At 43.5% G+C, this 17,733-nt stretch overlaps 1 protein-coding gene across 1 annotated transcript in view; it reads left to right on the top strand.

The window, feature by feature from the left end:
- The first annotated feature begins 3,915 nt into the window (after positions 1 to 3,915).
- The window catches only part of ZCCHC14 (zinc finger CCHC-type containing 14), a 48,321-nt gene continuing 34,503 nt past the window's right edge, over positions 3,916 to 17,733 (top strand). Inside the window, exons 1-2 of the mRNA XM_065641145.1 lie at positions 3,916 to 4,647; positions 16,887 to 17,010. Coding sequence (XP_065497217.1) covers positions 4,084 to 4,647; positions 16,887 to 17,010 — 688 coding nt within the window. The 5' untranslated portion in view covers positions 3,916 to 4,083. The remainder of the gene's footprint in view (positions 4,648 to 16,886; positions 17,011 to 17,733) is intronic.

Below are 17,733 nucleotides of genomic sequence, written 5' to 3'. Positions count from 1 at the left end.
TTGCAGCATCTGCAAGAAACCTTTCAGGAAAAAAACCCTGTGCACAGAATTGTGTGAATGCGCAATAGCAACATGCATCTTGCCTTTCCGTATAACGGAGCGGATGGAACGCAAGGCGATTGATCCTGTCACTGCATCCCAGCAGAAAAGGAGATGGGGGAGTTTAGGGTAAAACCTGCAGGACACAGGTTTTACGTACGTCAATATACAGAAGTATGTTTTCTCTCAGCATAACGTCCTAGGACGGCATTCAATCCCAAAAATGGAGGAGAGGTGGCTTTAGGTGGAACCCACGTGAGGGAAGGGGGTCTGTCACAACTAACGAGCTCATTCCCAGCGAGACCAAGACAGCAGCAGGTTCATCTATGGCTTTGCAAGTCATTTGGGGAGAAGTTTTAGACTTTCCAGGTTTTTTGGGAGAAGCGCTAAGATTTAAGCCATGTTTGGGAGGTTTAAAAAATGCCAAACGTGCAAAAAACTTCCACCCATTCAATGACAAGCACTGAACAGCCTCCTAAAGGAACTGGGGAACTTTTAAAAGGTGATATACCAAAGCTCTGAAAAGGTCCTTGGGGAGGAGTCCTGTGGGCTGGGAGCGCTGGGCACGAGCTTGATCGGGGTAACTCAACTGGCCTTTTAACCAGCAGCCTCCTAAATAAAGCTTCCCCTCTCATTTCAGCGGCAGAAGTTCTACTGTTGACTCTGTGGAGGGATAAAAAAGTGAAATAGCTCCTTTCGCACAGGAGATCCAAGAGTTCAGCAGCTGAGAACTAAAGTAGATGTGTCCAGCATTGAAGAAATGGATCCTCTTCCCTCTCCTGACTGAGACATCCAGTGACAGCTGCTGCGTGTTCTGAAAATACAAAAAGAAGAAAACAACTTCACTCTCAGTTATTGTTTACTGATTATTCCGACAAGAAATCTTTCCCAGCTGTTTGTCTCAAACATGCACAAGGAGAATTTACGGGAAGAGAGAAGATGCTGGGAATAGGATGATCTGGGGATGAGACAAGGAGCCGCTTTAGGTGCCCAGAGGGCTGTGATTTTATGGTGAACGTGTCTGCATAAGCACCTCAGAACGACCTTCACTCCCAATCCGCTCTCTTGAGAGCAAGTGGTAACATGAGCTCTTCCCAAGTTGATTTATCTTGCTGAGGGTGGTTCCTCGCTTTGCCACTGGCTAGCCAGGAATTCTTGCTGGCTTGTGACAGAATTATATGTCACACTCCTTTCGGTTTCCTTGGGCTTCATCCAAAGCCACTTCTAATCAGAGAAAAGGCTCCTAGTTCATCTACTACACTCCAGATTAGAGTTTGTCTTCCTATCTGGCACTCAAGACAAACAATCGCTGCTCTGGCTGTAAACCACAGACTCAACTCTTTAGCAGCAAAATTCCCATTCAGACTTTCATCTGGGCTCAGGCTTAGCCCTAGTTCCCAAGCAACAAAGTTTAAAGCTTCACCTTGCCGCAGACCAGGCAATCATCAGATACCCGACTCTGAGCACAGCGTAGCGCTTTCAGGGTGGATTAATGCTGGGATAAAGACACCAACATAAGCAGAAAGGCCACCGAAGAACTCGGCGTCCTGATGCCTCCTGCCTGGTCCGTGCTGCGATTCAATGCAAACCTTTCCTGAGGGACTGAGAGCCCTTCCTCTGTTTTCTGTCCTCCAACGGACAATGTCGGGCATGGCAGGAAAAGGAAGCGCACACAGTTTGCACTCGACAGGGATCGCTGCAAGGAAAGGACACGCACAGGCTGGGGGATTTTCAAGGACCCTCTCACCGCAGGAATCTGCAAAACAGAAGCAGAGTTGTGTAGCTTTACAATATATGACATTACGCAGCCCCAGTGAGCGAACGTCCTTTGGCTGCTTGCTCTTGCATTTCAGCAGGACTTCAATAAATGCAGTTGATAGTCTACGATATTCCACAGGGAAATAAAAAAGGATAAACTACCAGCATTTGTTCCTGCTCCGGCAGGGGGATTGGACTAGATGATCTTTCGAGGTCCCTTCCAATCCCTAACATTCTGTGATTCTGTGATTTGGAATTTTTGTGGTGCAGCAGTTTGCCTTCTCAAGGTGTATAATGAGACTTCCAATAAACCCTCCTCAAAAGGAATAAGCCTTTTTCTCTTCTATGGTACCAACACAAGTGTTCACACAATTCATGCAACAGAAATCCCTCTGCGTTTGGGCGTCATGTGCACCCCATAAAGATCAACTCAAGACAAAATGCAGCTCTGCTTATAAAAGCATCAACGTTAGCTCTTCTGTTTATCTGTGTTGCAGCAATATTGCGCTTGCTAAAATAAAAGATGCGGTCCGTCTTTCAAGAAGATTACAACCATATAAAGATCAAGTCTGGAATCATCCTCTGCCTGCCTGGGGCTGCATTTAAAAATGTTGTTCCTGGCCAGCACCACTTAAAGATCTCCACCCGGATCATTTATCTGGCTGATGCACAGTCTGGGCTACGAGATACACAGCTGAGTCCCATGGACAAACATTATGAAAAACAAAGAAATTATGTATCCGCCTCTTGGTTGCTGGATGCAGCCCGTGCAATCCATAGGCAAAGCTGATAATAAAACTGCTTCAAAACGTGCATCGCTCCATTGCTGTCAGGGAGAATCCCGGGTTAGAATGGAGAGTGGGGGGCAAAAAAATTACTGTTTTAAGAGGCCTTTAACATCTCTTCTGTTTCCACACTGTATTTAAAGACAACCTGAAGTCACCTGCCAAACTGAGAGCACGGGGTGGTTTGGTGAGACCAGAGAACGCTGGTGCCAAAAGCTTCACTGGGATTTTGGCATCACACACCCCCTGGTCTATTCTCAAGGCTCTTTGCCATCTTGAACCAGCCAAGGTATCGTGGCCATTCCTCCTTCTCCACGAGCCTCCTCATTGACAAAACGAGGGCACTTTTGACAGAAAATCAGGGAAAAGGCATGTGCCACACTGGAGGCAGCAAAGCGCACAGGGAGCGCTCTTTGGATCAGCGGCCTGACTGCGAACGCGCCGGCCACGAGGGAGCGGACGAAGCCAGTCACACGACTTAAAAGTCAGCCAGGACAGTGCCCCGAGGTGCCGCTACACGGCACAGGGACAACCCTTGCCCTGGGCGGGAGGGGACGGCAGCCCCAGGCCCAAATCAGTCACTACGGCTCCTCTGCGAGATCACCTCACGGTGGCAGCGCCACGACCACCCAACCGCCCCAGGCCCCAACCTCCTCCCGCGGCCGCCCGCACACAAAAGACGCCGGTCCCCGCCCCTCCTCTATTTAACGGTCCTCTCGACCAATCAGCGCCAGGGGCGGGATTAAAGGGGGGGCTAAAAACTGGGGATTGACAAGCCCTCTGGATCCCGCTCTCGTGCGCGAGGAAGGGGGTGGGGAGAAGCGCGCTGGCAGCCAATCCGCAGGCGCGAGTAGATGTCTCGGCCAATCGGCAGGGCGGTGGGCGTGGCCCGCCGCGGGGTCAGGCCGGGAGTGAAGGCGCTGGATCGCTCCTTCCTCTCTTTCTCTCCCCCCCTCTCCGCTCCTGGCTGTGGGACTTCTCACCGCGGGATCCCTCCGCCACGGACCGGCGCTGCGCGCTCGCTCCCGTCCTCCTCCGCCTGCTCGCTGCCTTCCAGCGAGGGATTATTTCCCGCGGTTGTGGCGGCGGCTCCGGCGGGGCCCAGCGCGGCGGGACGGGCTTGCGCGGAGGATGGAGCCGGCCGGCGGCCGCCTGAGAGAAGCAACCGCCCCGTGAGGGAGGACGCGGGAGCGCAGAGGCCTGCTCGGGGCCGCCGGGCCCTACCGGGCGGGGACCCCGCGGCCAGGCCGCGCCTCAGCGCTCGGGCCTGCTCCCCCGGCGCCCACCCTCGGGGGGGCCCGGCCCGGCCCTGCCCGCCGCCGGGGGCTGCCCCCCGCGCTCCTCGCCGCCGGGCCCCCTCGCCCCCCGGGGGGCGGGTTTGCCGGGGGGGCGGGAGCGCGGAGGGGGCCGCTCGGGGGGTGGCGGGGCGCTGCCGCCCGGCCTCGCCGCCGCCGCCCGCCCCAGGGGCTGCTCCGTGCGGGCCGGGGGGAGGCGAAGCACCATGGTGGAGAAGCGGTGCCCGCGGCTGCAGCGGGACAGCGTGTACCGCTGGTTCTCCGAGCTGCCCTCCCCGCAGCGTGTGGAGTTCCTGTGCGGCCTCCTGGACCTGTGCATCCCGCTGGAGCTGCGGTTCCTGGGCGCCTGCCTGGAGGACCTGGCCCGCAAGGACTATCACTCCCTGCGCGACTCCGAGATCAAGGCCAACAACCCCGCCGACCTGGGCAGCCTCACCAACCTGACGGACGAGGTGGTGCGCAGCAAACTTCTGGTCTCCCTCGCCCTGCTCGGGTCTGCCCACCGAGAGGCGGCCGGGGTCCTGTTCCGGACCCTCACCCACATCGATTCCGTCATCAATAACTATGGGCTGCAACTCAACGAGGGCCGCACGGGGGACGAGTTCCTGTTGCTTTTCACCATGGCATCCAACCACCCGGCGTTCAGCTTCCACCAGAAACAGGTGCTGAGGCAAGAGCTCACCCAGATCCAGAATATCATGGCCAGCACCAGCAAGAATCCCAGCACCTCTACCCTCAACACCATGGCAACCTATCCTGGCTGCCATAAGGTGGGTATCCTGCTTTTGCACACTGTAATGGCTTTGTGTCATCTTCAGCTCTGACTTTAAACCTTTCTTGTAGTGTGGGCATTCTTGTGATGACTGGCAGAGATCACTTGGTTGATGATGGGGATGGTCAACTGAGGGCAGAAAGTGGGGGGGTGTGGAGTTTTGCTGGGCTCATGACATTTAAATGAGGAGGGGTTCACAAACAGATGAAGAGGCAGCTGTATAAACCTTAACTGATTGTTTCCCACTGAGGGGACAGTCTTGCCAGTTGCATGGAAGACCAGTGATTTAGCAGAGGCAACAAACACATAATATCTCTAAATTTGGGAACAAGCATCTGTTTAAAAGTTTCCCTGGAAGAAGCTGGAAAGGAGAATGAGCCTGGGGAGTAGCTGTTCAGTGGCAAAGGTGTCTTGGTGGGTCTGGGTTTTGTTTAGGCGAACAATGGGCATACACGTTGAGTTTTTGATACTAAACTTAAATGTTGTGGTTGCCTGTCACCCTGTATCTTGGGTATTGATCCTGGTGTCAGTGGTTCACCATCATTAGCTTGCTCTTCCTTCATTCAATTGCCAGCAATTTAGCTAGACAGTAACATTATAAGACGTGCTGTTACTAATTAGATATATTACTGACTGCTTAAGTGCTCTTAGCCTGCTACAATTAAGGAGTCAAACTGTTATCTTGACTGAATTTAACCTGCTTGAAAGTTCAGACTAAGCACCAGCTAAGGGGTGTGTGTGATCAGTTAACAGGCTGGAGCTTTTGAGGATGTTACGGGCTCAGTCAGCAAATAACTGTTATCCTTCTGCTAGGAGAGCTGGTGTATACCTGAAGGCTACAAAAATCCCTGTATTGGAGTAGTATCCGAAGCAAACCTGTTTCTGAGGGCTCAGTACAGATTCCATTAAACGGAGCACTGAATTTCAAACTGAGGTGGAAATGCACGCTCAGTCTTCCCCGGAGTACAAATTTCATGTTCTTTGAATACCGCTGCTTTAATTCTAAAATTTAGATGAGTATTAGTAAACTTCGTATTTCTCTTAATTGTCCCTCCCTATGCCTTTAAACAGTCCTTGTTCCTGATGTTTTGTTTTAAGGGGAAAGAACAAGGTATTGTAATGTCTCTTTATTCAGCTTAAACCTCTACGTGAATAAAATATAGATGGAAAGAATATTTCACATGGAATGTAGAAGGGCTTAATTAAAACCAGAAAAAGCTTCCTTTCAGATGTTTAACTACTTGTGACTTCCGTTATTCAAAAGATGCACGGAACCCAGGTTTGAAAGGAAAGACTGTAAATCATACACGTTTTCCCAAAGTAAGATAAAATTATGTGGGCAGGAACATTTTTTAGATTATGCTTTCCAAGCCTCACAAATAGTGCGCGATTTATGTAGCTGAAAAACTCCGGCACTATTTATGTCAATCTAAGATGGATGGAGAAACCATCCGACCATTTTCCATGCCAGCAACAAGGTGTACAGGACAGGCATTTAATTAGTGCCTTTTTTCTTCTGAATTCATTGAAGGTTGTCTTTTAAAAATACTTAAAAAAAAAAAAATGCCATTGAAGAATACTGGTTGCTAAGTACAGAGTAGTTGAGAGGGAACAAAAATAATGACTTTGCTTTCACAGTCTCTTGGATATGTGTTTTGTTTGAACAGATGCAGATTTCCTTTTCTAAGACTATTAATTATTTTATGTCAATAGCTGGGTAATTTTGCTACTTTTAGAGTAGGCAGTTGGCTTAAAACAGAACTTGGATGAAGCAAGTGGAAAAAAAAAGTTTCTCCATTCAGCCCTGTTTAAATATGCACAAATCAATTCCAACACTCTGGACTTTAGATCTTGTGATGTTACCAAGTTATGTTGTGACAATACTTGTGTTGTAACATCACCTAGGAAAAAACAATGCAGATGTCAAGAGAAAGCGAGCTGAGCTGGGCTGCTCCTGCCAAGAGTCCCGTGCTCCTCAGCCTCCTTGGAATTGGAGAATTTCTTCCCCCGAGCCAGCACTTTCTCATCATTCCTGTTGCTTCACTCCAGTTTGAGCTACGCTAAGTGGGTACTTGAGGTTAAATCGTATGAATGCTGCTCCTAAATTCTCAAGGGTGAACTTCTTTGAGCTCGTCCTTAGAAAATGAGCTGGAGAAGTGGTCAGCGTTTGAGGTCCTGAGAAACTTTTAGGAGTTTGGATGTGTCATGAAATGCGAGTGGGGAGCAGCACCAGGGATCCTTCTGTGTTTACCCGTGTGGGACAGGGACTAACCCTGTGTGACTACCTGGTTTTCTGTATAACTAGAGGTCCCTTACAGTTCTTTATAATTTACATTTAACTTGTTTATTCAGGGAGATGCAACAAAGTTGAACAGGGCTCATTGTTCTCTTTGCAGAAACAAATGGAAATGTGCTGCTTCTCTGTAGTCAGTCCTGTTAAAATATGACCCAACTTGACATTAGCTACAACTTTTTCTCCAGAGGGTTGGAGCTTGCAGTCCTCTTTCCATCTCCTATCCCTTTCACGTCTTACAGCAAAACCTCTCACAAATAAATCGTGCGAAACACCAAAGAGGCTGAAGAGTTGATACAAAATTGCTATAGACACTCCATGATTCTTCAGGTTGCTTTGGGGTAGGTGAACGCATTTAAAGTTGGTTTGTGATGCAAACCACTGGTTTTTGCTGTTGTCTTTTACTGTCTACGGCAATTGCTGACTACAAGGAGGCTCAAAACAGCTGCCCATATATTTGTGCTTTAATTTGTGCTCGTTGAGATTATTCTGGGATTATATGAATCTTTACAGGAACAGGTGGCTGTGACTGGCCTGAAGTAGGTCAGTAATTATTAGATTCATGGTTTCCACCTGATAGTACAAAATGAACATGTTTCCTTGCCCTAAGTAGGGAGAACACTGCTCTCTCCACAGCAGACTATTGCTTTAGTCTCTGTTAAAGATGATAATTTCTGCCTCTTGTCCGGTATTTTCTTCTGATTTTGAACGGTGCCAACACTTGCAGGACTTGAGTTGTGGCTTCTTCAAACTTCTTGGTTGTAGGCATAAAATCTAAGGAGGATGTATGTGTTTTGTTTGGTTGTTTTGGTTTTTTTTAATTGAAACAGTGTAAGTTGTCTTTAAACGAAGCCCATGCATAAAGAAATGGGTCTTTAAAAACTTTTGTTCTTGGGATTAACCATAATGGTCTTATTTTTAACTGGAAGTGATGCAAGTGAGTTTTCGGGCTGGTTTTGTACCTTAAGGTCTCTATTCAGCTGCCTTTTATACTTTTGCCACAAAGGAGAGAATGGTTTTCTGGGCAGCGCTAGAGCCAAGCGTTTCAAGGCTCATTTTTGTGCTGATGTAGAGTCCTTAGAGCTGCAAATTTTTGCTTTTCTTGTACAGGAGGTGGAGCTGGAAGCACCAGGGCACATGAAAACCAGTATCCAAATATCTCCTGAGCACCTACACGTCCAGGTGCTTTGATGGGGAATTGCCACTACTGAATTCGTGACCCACAGAGAAGGGAGAAATGTCTCAGAACGGTCTCCCAACATCTTGAAGCACCCATTCTGACTTCTGTTGTGTGCAACTTGTGACGGCGAACAACATCTTTTAGCTATGGGTGAAAACTTAATGGTCTTATTCATTTTTGATTGCTCTGAGGCTGTAGTGATGCTGTCTTTACAGAACACTTATGTCTTGTAGATAATGATATACCGGGACATACTTGGATACTGGTGCTCATCTAGACATAATAATATGACTCTTTCTTGGGCTGAATTTTTCTCTCAAGAAGTCAACATGTGTTGGTAATACTGAGGACAAAACTTCCAGAACTAGAGAACTTATTAATGAATCTGGCACCTTGTATTTCTTCGAGTTGTTTCATCTATTTATTGAGATAATTCTCTAAAAATAGGGAAATAAGGTAATGCTTTGGCTACTTAGCACCTGCTCTTTGGTGCTGTTAGTGCCATGATCTGATGGTGCCTTCAGCTGCAGAACCAGAGTTGTAAATGGTGGGTCTGACTACAGTTTGTTTGCAGCTGAAAGAAAATATAAGTCAGTGATGCTGTAGTTCTGTGGCTGTTTCAGGTTTATCTTGTGAATGGGAAGAAGGGCTCTTGCCTACTCAGCTTCCAAATACTGCGCTGATGGCTATTTCAAGTTTATAGCATAAGATGCTATTTTTCACCCGTGCTAATTCCATAAGCTCGCCTAAAACTTCTAAAGACTGTGTATTGGGAGCTGTGTAGAGCTGATGTTCTGAGGAGCCTGTTTCAAATATCTTCACCTTTCTGCACTGGTTGCTTCAGGTGATTGAAGTTACATATGCCAGCTTCAGAAATATTCAGAGTTTTTTAAAATTTTGTCTGTGGAATGATGAGGTGGAAAAATCTATTACTTGTTGGGTTGAAACCATGGAGTCCTTAAGTCTTCACAGAGTAAAGAGACTAGGTGTTAAGTGATCTATGTCAGCTGCCTTTATGGCTTTTATGCTAGCTTTGTAGGGATAGAATAAATAATAAAAACCTAATTTTTAGCCTCCTAACCCACAGAAAGTATTTCATAGAGTTAGATTGCCATGTTAATAGAAATTGCTAGCTAGGATTAGAGATGTTTACTCACCGGTATCAGTAGTTGCTATCTTGGGAATGATCTCATTTTCCAAAACCACATGAAATGATCATCAGGAGCTGCATGGACAGGTCTTGGAGCTTCCAGCTGGTGCCATGTGCCAGTCTTTGTCCCTTTGGTGTTCTGGGTACTTGAGGATTTACGTACACCTATTGATGTTCCAAGTAAGAAAATGAGGCTTCCAGTTCTGGCTCATTTCTTACCGATATTCTTCTTGGAGAGTTTTTTGTGACTCTAAGATGGTTCAGCCTCAAGCATGCAGAATTTTCAGAAATGAGCTTAACACAGAAAGGAGTCCCTGGAAGACAGCAGTCTCATGTAGCAACAGCATTATTTACCACCAAATTCACTTTGCTTTGTCATGTGTTACATGATGAACTTGACTTTAAGAACCTAAATTAGTTTGCTGGGGAAATGGACTGTACATACAAACATCAGGGACAGAGCAGCCAAAAAAATTGTTTTGAGCTTATAATGATGATGTTTTTTCCGTGAACTGTTCTCCCATTTTTTGCACACTCTGAATGAAGTTTTTGTTTTAAGAGTGTGTCCCACTTCACCTTTTAAATTTACTCTTTTTTCTTTTTCCCTACTAAATACCGTGTCACTGTTAGTTGTCAGTGGGCCTCATCTCCTCTGGAATAAAAATGCCTGTTGTAAGGTGTTGGATGTTCTGAACTGTACCAGACCTCAAACTGTTTTAATTGACTCAATGTAGGAGCCATATGCAGATTCTGCCTGGAAAAGCAGAGCCAGCGTAGTTAACCACACCTAACAAACATTCCAGTGTCTGACTTCAAAGGTACTGAACAGCATCCTTGTTTGGAAGTATTTCACCATTTGGCTTAGTGGGTTTTTTAAAATGTTTGAGTGGCTAAAACTCAGATCCTGTAATCTTTTAGCTGGATATTAGATGTGCCTCTTTCCAGCGGAGTAGAGCTCTGATTCTTCTCTGGACTTCTCAGTGCTGCAGTACCTGGGACAATCTGAAGTGTGGTCTGGTAAAGAGATGTGTGTAGTCATCTTCTACATTCAAATACTGCAGTATCTGTTTTATTACTCACTCTTGAGTGCTCTTTCTCCTTAAAAAAAAAAAAAAAGGTAAATATAGAAACGCTGTTCCCAAGAATAGATAAGAGTTTCTGTGAATACACAGAATCTTATTACGGAAATGCTAGATGTAATTCGTCTGTCGAAATGAGAACCATTGTCACGCTTAAACTAGAGTTTGACTTTACTTTCTGGCAAAAGAGTGGGAGCAAGTTGAATCTCAGAATCATAGAATTATAGAATGTCTGGAGTTGGAAGGGACCCACAAGCATCATTGAGTCCAACTCCTGCCCCATTTAGACTTGAAATGGTATTAAATCTAGCAAAGAGATGTTGATATGCTCCAGCTCTTTCTTTCTTTTTGTAATGAGCAAACATCTAAATTCCTTGCTCTTGCCTCATGCTAAAATAGAATTTTTCCTTTGGTGTCATTGATATGATTATCCAATAATAAGTATTGGAAGGGATAAACTTTTTAACAGGTGTTCTGGCCAGTATAGGGTTTCAGGGGTTTTGTAAATAGCTGAAGTGGTCCAGAAATAATAAGATCAATTACTTAAGAGCAAGATCTTAATTTAATTAAAGACCTGCTGAGTCGTGATAAATAGCACAAGTGAACGTTTTTCATGCATATTATGAATTCTTTTCCAGTGTCTTATTTTTTCCACCGGTTGTATTGCACTTAAGCCATTACTTAAGCAGATATTGAGGAGGGAAGGAGGGAGAAATAAAATTCAGTGAATTTGTGACTTGTCAGATAACTTCTGCCAACTTTGTGAATTGTTGCAGAAGAGGCTGGAGTGACAATGAACCATTCGGCCAGGGAAAGGTTTACGGTACCCTTGCTTGGATTATACTTTGGATTTTGGAATTGCTTCTTTGACTGTTCTTTTACCTCCCAAATGTATGTACCAGCCGCATGGGTCCGTTTCGCACCCATATGCTGGCAACACGTAGGGCAGCTCTAAAGTCAATGTAATATTAACATTTTAAAGGCAGATGTCATTAAGGTCTAAAGGCCTTTATAGGAGATAGGACCATGTTACACTTTGGATACTCTTGGGAAATTTGAGGTAATCTTCCATTCCAGTGGCAGTGCTTTTAGCTTTCGGTGGCATTCAGGTTACAAAACAGGGACATGCTTGTACATCAGTGCGGGTTATAAGCAGTTATCTGCTTCGATGTGTTTTTAATGATTGGTTTGTAAAATTCAGATGTGATTTCTTTTTTGTTTTGAGGGAAAAAATAAAATTTTTTGTCTGCCTTTTTGGAAATACGCCTGATGCACCAGGAGTCTGGAATTAAAGCGCCTTGAATTAGCACAGAGTGAACCGGTTGCAGTTGCAGCCTGGCCAGTCAGGCACAGCAAATTGTGGAAGATCAGGTAGATGAAACAGATGCTATTTTGTAGCTTATTGTATTAATGCTGCTTTTTTTTTTTCTGTTGCCTTTTGTAGTTTTTCCCTTCAGGGTTCGAACTTTAACTCAGTGTATCTCTTCAGCGGGAAATCCCATATTCTGCCTGTTTGGCAAGCTCCTACGGTTAACTGTTGGAGACTGTAGTGGTGGCATAAAATGTGGCATTAGTTAATATTAAAGAATTCTGAAACTACTTTGCGGAGCGAAGCTTCACTTGTTTATCTTACGAGGTGAGCGCAGATCTTTGCACAAACGAGCTCAGTCTTGCTTCTCCTGGGTTTGTAGCCTCGATAGATTTTGAGTTTCAGGTCCTTTCATTGAGTCCTCTTGTTTCTGCCTCAGACTTAACCTACTAAACAATCTCATGCATCGATAGACTGACACCTGAGTGTTAGCAATGCATTTTTTTTTCAAATTATTTGTGAACCAGAGTTATTTACCTGCGTTGGGAAATAGCAGCTTATCTGCCGAAACGTGCAGGGGCTGTGTCAATGCTATCAAGCTTCTGCTGGAGCATATTTGCAAACAGGATCGCACTGTGTTAAACACCTTGGTGTTAACCTCAAACTAAGCTGCTGTTAATACTCACTAATGTCAAACTGACAGCAGTGAATGGAGTTGACTGTGGGTGTTTTTTTTTCAGTACTCTAATTCCTGAGCGCACCCTTACATGTTATCTGCAGCAGCCTCAGGCAAGGAGGGCAGTTTATGATGATGAAAAACCTTTAATGGACACTTCCAAAGTATCGGCAGAACCATTTATCTGTGGGACTTTCCCAGGATATCACTGGCCACTTCTGAAAACTGAACACGTGTGACAAAGTTTTCCTGCGTGATCAATGGGAGAATGTGTTCATGTGGCTTTTAGCTGTGACTCCAGGATCTTACTTAACTGACTCATTGCTTTAATATTTTGTTCACTTTTCCTGAATAATACGTGACCTTAAATTTCATACGTAACTAGGTATAGAAATCAGCATTTTATTCCCTCATCCTATATAATTTTTTCCTTAAATTATAAGTCATGTTACACTTTAGGTAGTAAGCTATGTTGATTTTTAGTATTGGCTCTACTTCAAACTAAGTCAGCAAATACTTTGCTATTAAACCGTATATTTTCTGTGTTCTGTTCAGTTATTTTTAAAAGGAACATATAATTGTCATTTTGGTAAAATTCTTACCACATTAAGTTTGACTCCTATCAGTCCTGCTATTTTTATGAAAGCCTTTGCTGTATTAAATGTTAGGAATTGTCCCTGGGGAGCAGAGGAAACAGTTACTGCATCTGACTTTATGGATTTACCATTTTTCATATTGACTTCCACAGCCTTGGACAATGGCAGAGCCACTCCAGGTGACAGTGGCTGAAAGAGAAACTCCATCTGTTGAAGTACCCACTCCCAATGATATTGTTGTTATATATATATATATACACACATATATATATTTAATTTCTTCTATGTGCTTTTCGATCAAAGCTTTTGGAGAGCTTTCTAGAACTTTCTTTGCTGTCCCAAGAAGATCTGTGCCTGTTGGTCCATCTGTGATGCTGAGAAGAAAATCACTGCACTCTGCTGAAAAAATGTCATCATCTGCTGGCAGGTGAAAAGGGGAAAAATGTGATGATGGCCAAAGCAATTACTTCTCTTCCCAGTTACCTCCTGGGGGTGGAGGGTTCCGATCTTTCTGTCTGGTGCTTGTTGGGAAGGATGCGCTTTTCGGTAGCTGCTCCCACTTCTGATACCGTCTTTATTACTATGGAGAATGAGGCACAGAAGAACTCAGGCTGGGCCTCAGTCATTAGGTAGTGACGAATTGTTATTTTTGGTTATGGCCACTACTTGAAGTTCAAGAGACGAGCTAGGTTTTAATGTGGAAAATCAGAAGTTCATCTGTGAGCCAGATGCTTTGCTATGGAGGGAGCAGACACAACGTTATAGTTGAGCAAAAATAGTTTAAGGATCTCTTCCGCACTCATGTGGGTGGTGCATCTTCTCGTGTCGTTGAATAAGCCTACAGGCCTCTCTGGTGCTTAAATAACTTACGAATAATCTAATGAAATTATGGATAGGTGCAACAGGGCTTTCCTTTTCCATGGCCCCCTACAAAATGCTTTGCTAAGGGTAAGATTAGGTATAGTGAAAAAAAGTCTATTGCTTTAACTCTCTGAGGTTGCTGTTTTGTTTGATTAGTCTTCGTGGACTGTTTCTGTTGATGTTTTCAAATAATTTTGGTTGAAAAATCCCAAGTCTTCTGCTTAGATGCCTGATGCTGTGCCCTCTTAGACCTTGAGTGATTTGTGAATTTTTCTGCATTTATAAATGTCACTCCTGTGGTTTGTTAGATATACTGCCTGAACATTTCTGGTTTCTGTGGCGCCTGCTTATCCACCTTTACTGTGGATTCTCACTGCTTTAGTAAACAAGCCTTTAACAGTTGTCTGAACAGCAGATGTTTATTCTTTAATGGCATTTCTTCAGAGATGTTACAGATCCTGAAAAGTCCAAAGCAATTTGCTTACCATGTTTCAGAATCTTTATCTCATAGGAATGCCTTGTTCTTTATTCAGAATCTACTGACTGCTGGTTAGTAGTTGGTTGTGCTGAGCCCGAACTAAGGATTACAATAGTGTTTGGATATATATGGTGGACATTCCTCCCAGAATTTTCCTGACACTTTGTTTCTACGGTTGAATTTGGGCAAGACCTCCCTGGGCATCTACTGTTCACTTTTTGCCAATGTTTCTCCCAGGCTGGTATCTTCTGCAGTTTGTAGCTGATGGGTTATTGCTCCTCTGTGTTTTGCTTGGCCTCAAATTAAAAAAAAAAAAAAAGCTGTTACTATTTTGGAAATGAAACTTTGCTTTGCAAAACGTTTTTTGTTGCTTTACTTTTCCCAAACAAATCCAAACCTTTGCAGTATTGGTATGTTTAAGTCAGTGGAAAAAATTACTTACAATTTGGAATGAAAGCTTTACTCAGATTCCCTGGTTCTAACACCATTCAGCTCACTAACAAAGTGCTCCATTTGGAACTAATCAGAGCTTTGTGATTTTTTTTTTTCTAGGCCAGTTTGAAACTGCTTTGCTTTGATGTGCGACTGGATCAGATAGTATATGAGCTCAGTCAAGGCATATGGGCTAAATTAATCTTTACCAAGTAGATAAAAATTAAATCTTTATGGAAAGAATTGGAAGCTTTGTATAAACAAAATGCAAATTTTAAACTGCCGTAATACTTCTTGTAAGGATAGTGGAGAAAAGGGAATATAAGATAGGAGGCAATATATTGTAAAAACTGCTTGTTTAGGTGTTTCTGAGACCATGTGGCTACACTCTGACTCATTTTCAAGTACTCTGTGTTTATACTTGCTGATTGTCCTCAATATTTGGAACCTGGTGATTTAGGATAACATAGTCTTGTCTGAATCTCATTTTTGTGCTTGCTCAGGCTGCTGGAACGGAGGGAGAGTTTAATGGGACGGTGTGAGATAAGCTTTAGTGAAGACCGACTTTGGCGAGGAGATTTAAACTCCTCCCCACCCTCCCTCCAGGCTTAGAATTTTCTAATGTGAAAGCCTGATATTAGGTTTTTGTTATTGGCGGAAAGCTCTGCTGTAGGAGCATACAAGTAAACTTTATTTTTGATCAAAAAAATAGATTAAGTGCTGAAGAGGAAAGCAGGTACTTGCAATCCTTTCTTCTGACACTCAGCTGTCTGTCTGGATTGATTTCTTAGCACATAGAAGCTTTTTAGTGGATGTCAAGTATACAGAGGCTTTCACTTGTGCTACTGCCTTACACCACGTATAAATCTATAAATGTCAGTCTTAAAATGGAGCTTACAATGGGTAATTGTATAGGGGTTGGGATGTGCTATTTTTGATTTACATCGTGTATTCCAATTGATGTCAATATATAAGGTTAGCAGGAGAGTGAGCAAAACATTACTTTAATTGTAAATTGTCCTAACTCGTGGCACTGTCTCAAGTATTTTTCCTTATAGGAACTTGTAGTCTCTGGTATGAGTTACCGTGAATAAACCATAGCTGCTTTTGTTATGTCAAGATGCGCACTTTGTCCTGTGATTTGTGAAAGGCTAAAATGCATGTTAAATTCTAATTAAAACTCTCCATAGCAGGATTTCCAGTTGATTCAAAATGTGGCAATTGAAATTCAAGTAATGCCTTGGCTAATCTGAGTGCTTTTGTTAATCTTAACTACCTTTTTAAGTACACTTTCCTCTTTGAGATACTTAAACCATTGTGTTCAGTCCTGCTAATGTAACTGTTCATCCACTTCTGCTTCTCATTACCTAGAACACAAGAGAGTAATTGCCTTGTTTATGTGTCGAATGTTAGGCTCCAAGTAATAGATGTTTTTATGTGTTGCTAAATAATTGCGAATGCTCTTGTGGACAGCAGCTGAAATAGGCAGCGTTCAATTCTGCTTTTTCTAATGACTTATGTTTGTTTCTGTAGTTTTAAGTAATGGTGAAAATATGTTTTCTTACGCTAAATGCAGTTAGAAAGTACATATTAGGCCATGAAGTCTGTTTTGATGATGCAGCCTTCTGCCTGGGCATTTTTAGCATGCAGTTTTTCGCTTAAATGATCATGACAGCAGGTTTGTAAATGACAAAGACAAGAAAATTAGTTTTTTTGCTAAACTGGAATTAATTCCTTGTAATTTGTGTGGAAATACTTTGAAACGCCTTCAGTCTGCATCTGTGTAGATAGGTGACATAACAGAAAAATGATCTTTTCCAAGAGCCCTTTTGCTGTAGTTTTCTTGTCGAAACGTTAAGAACTGCAGTGTGAAGAGGTTAAGGGTCTCGCAATATCTCTACAATTGACTGCTGGGACTATTGTTTAAAAAAGAATTATGATTTAAGTAGCTTTATAGATTAGCCAAGCTAATCTAGATTTGTGAATAGCTCCTGACCAAAACAACTTCCCTGAACTGTTACTTGTGGAATATCAATAGTACCAGCCCTGGGTTTAGAAGCAGCAAACCTCTCTGGACTGCTCAGAAATGGTTCTGCTCACTCTGCAGGAAGGTGTGATGTTTGCACATTCCCTCAGTTTATTTTATTGCTTTTTTGTGTGTGTTTTTTTTCTTTTCTTTCCAGGTCACTCCAAGGTCCGAGACCCCCATCAACAGTGTCAGTAACAGTTTGGAAAACGTACTACACACATCAACACATTCCATTGAGGAGTCATTACCCAAGAGGCCTTCGGGGAAACACTCCAAAGGTGTGTCCTTGTCTGCACCAGCTCCTATCTCTGCATGGCCATTAGCATTATTTTAATTGTGACTGGAGACAAATTTTGCTTCTTTATTTCTGGGTTGGCTTGAGCAAAGGAAGCCATAGAAGAGTTTTTATAGGAAGTGCTAGTTTGTCAGTGAAAAATGGTGAGAGACAAATGTGTTTATTCTTCTTTTGGAAATAAGCAACAAAATTCCTTATGACTTGAAATACCAGCTTAAAGCAGTAGTGAGGCTTCCCCTTCCACCTTTCTCTTGGTTCCCAAGAATGTGTAAGTGAGAAGTGGAGGGGAGGAGAGACTTTGCACCTTCCTCAGCACATCTGGGCACCCTGAATGTTTTTACAAAGCCAGGCTTATTTTTGTAATGCTATATTGCGTGCTGACCTGACTAAAAGCTGGGCTTAGCAAATTTGAGTTAATAAGTATGCATTCCATTTCCACACTCCAGGCTATGATTACAAATATTAAAATGTCTAACTGTATTTTTGTTTAATGCATATGAAAAGCACCGTTAAGTGAGGAAAGTCTTTGAACTGTGAGCTGCAATTTGTGTAGAACAGCTTTTGTGAACTCTTTGTGGTATTAATGAAAAAAACTCTATGGCAGAACTAATGCAGAGTGAATACACCATCACATTAGCAGCACTGGTATATTGCCTTCAAATGTCATTAAAAATATTGTCATGGGCCATACAAATTATTTTTTTTA

The sequence above is a fragment of the Caloenas nicobarica genome, chromosome 9 (genome assembly GCF_036013445.1).
Source record: "Caloenas nicobarica isolate bCalNic1 chromosome 9, bCalNic1.hap1, whole genome shotgun sequence".
In the NCBI taxonomy this organism is placed as follows: domain Eukaryota; kingdom Metazoa; phylum Chordata; class Aves; order Columbiformes; family Columbidae; genus Caloenas; species Caloenas nicobarica.
This window is presented reverse-complemented; position numbering and strand designations above follow the sequence as displayed.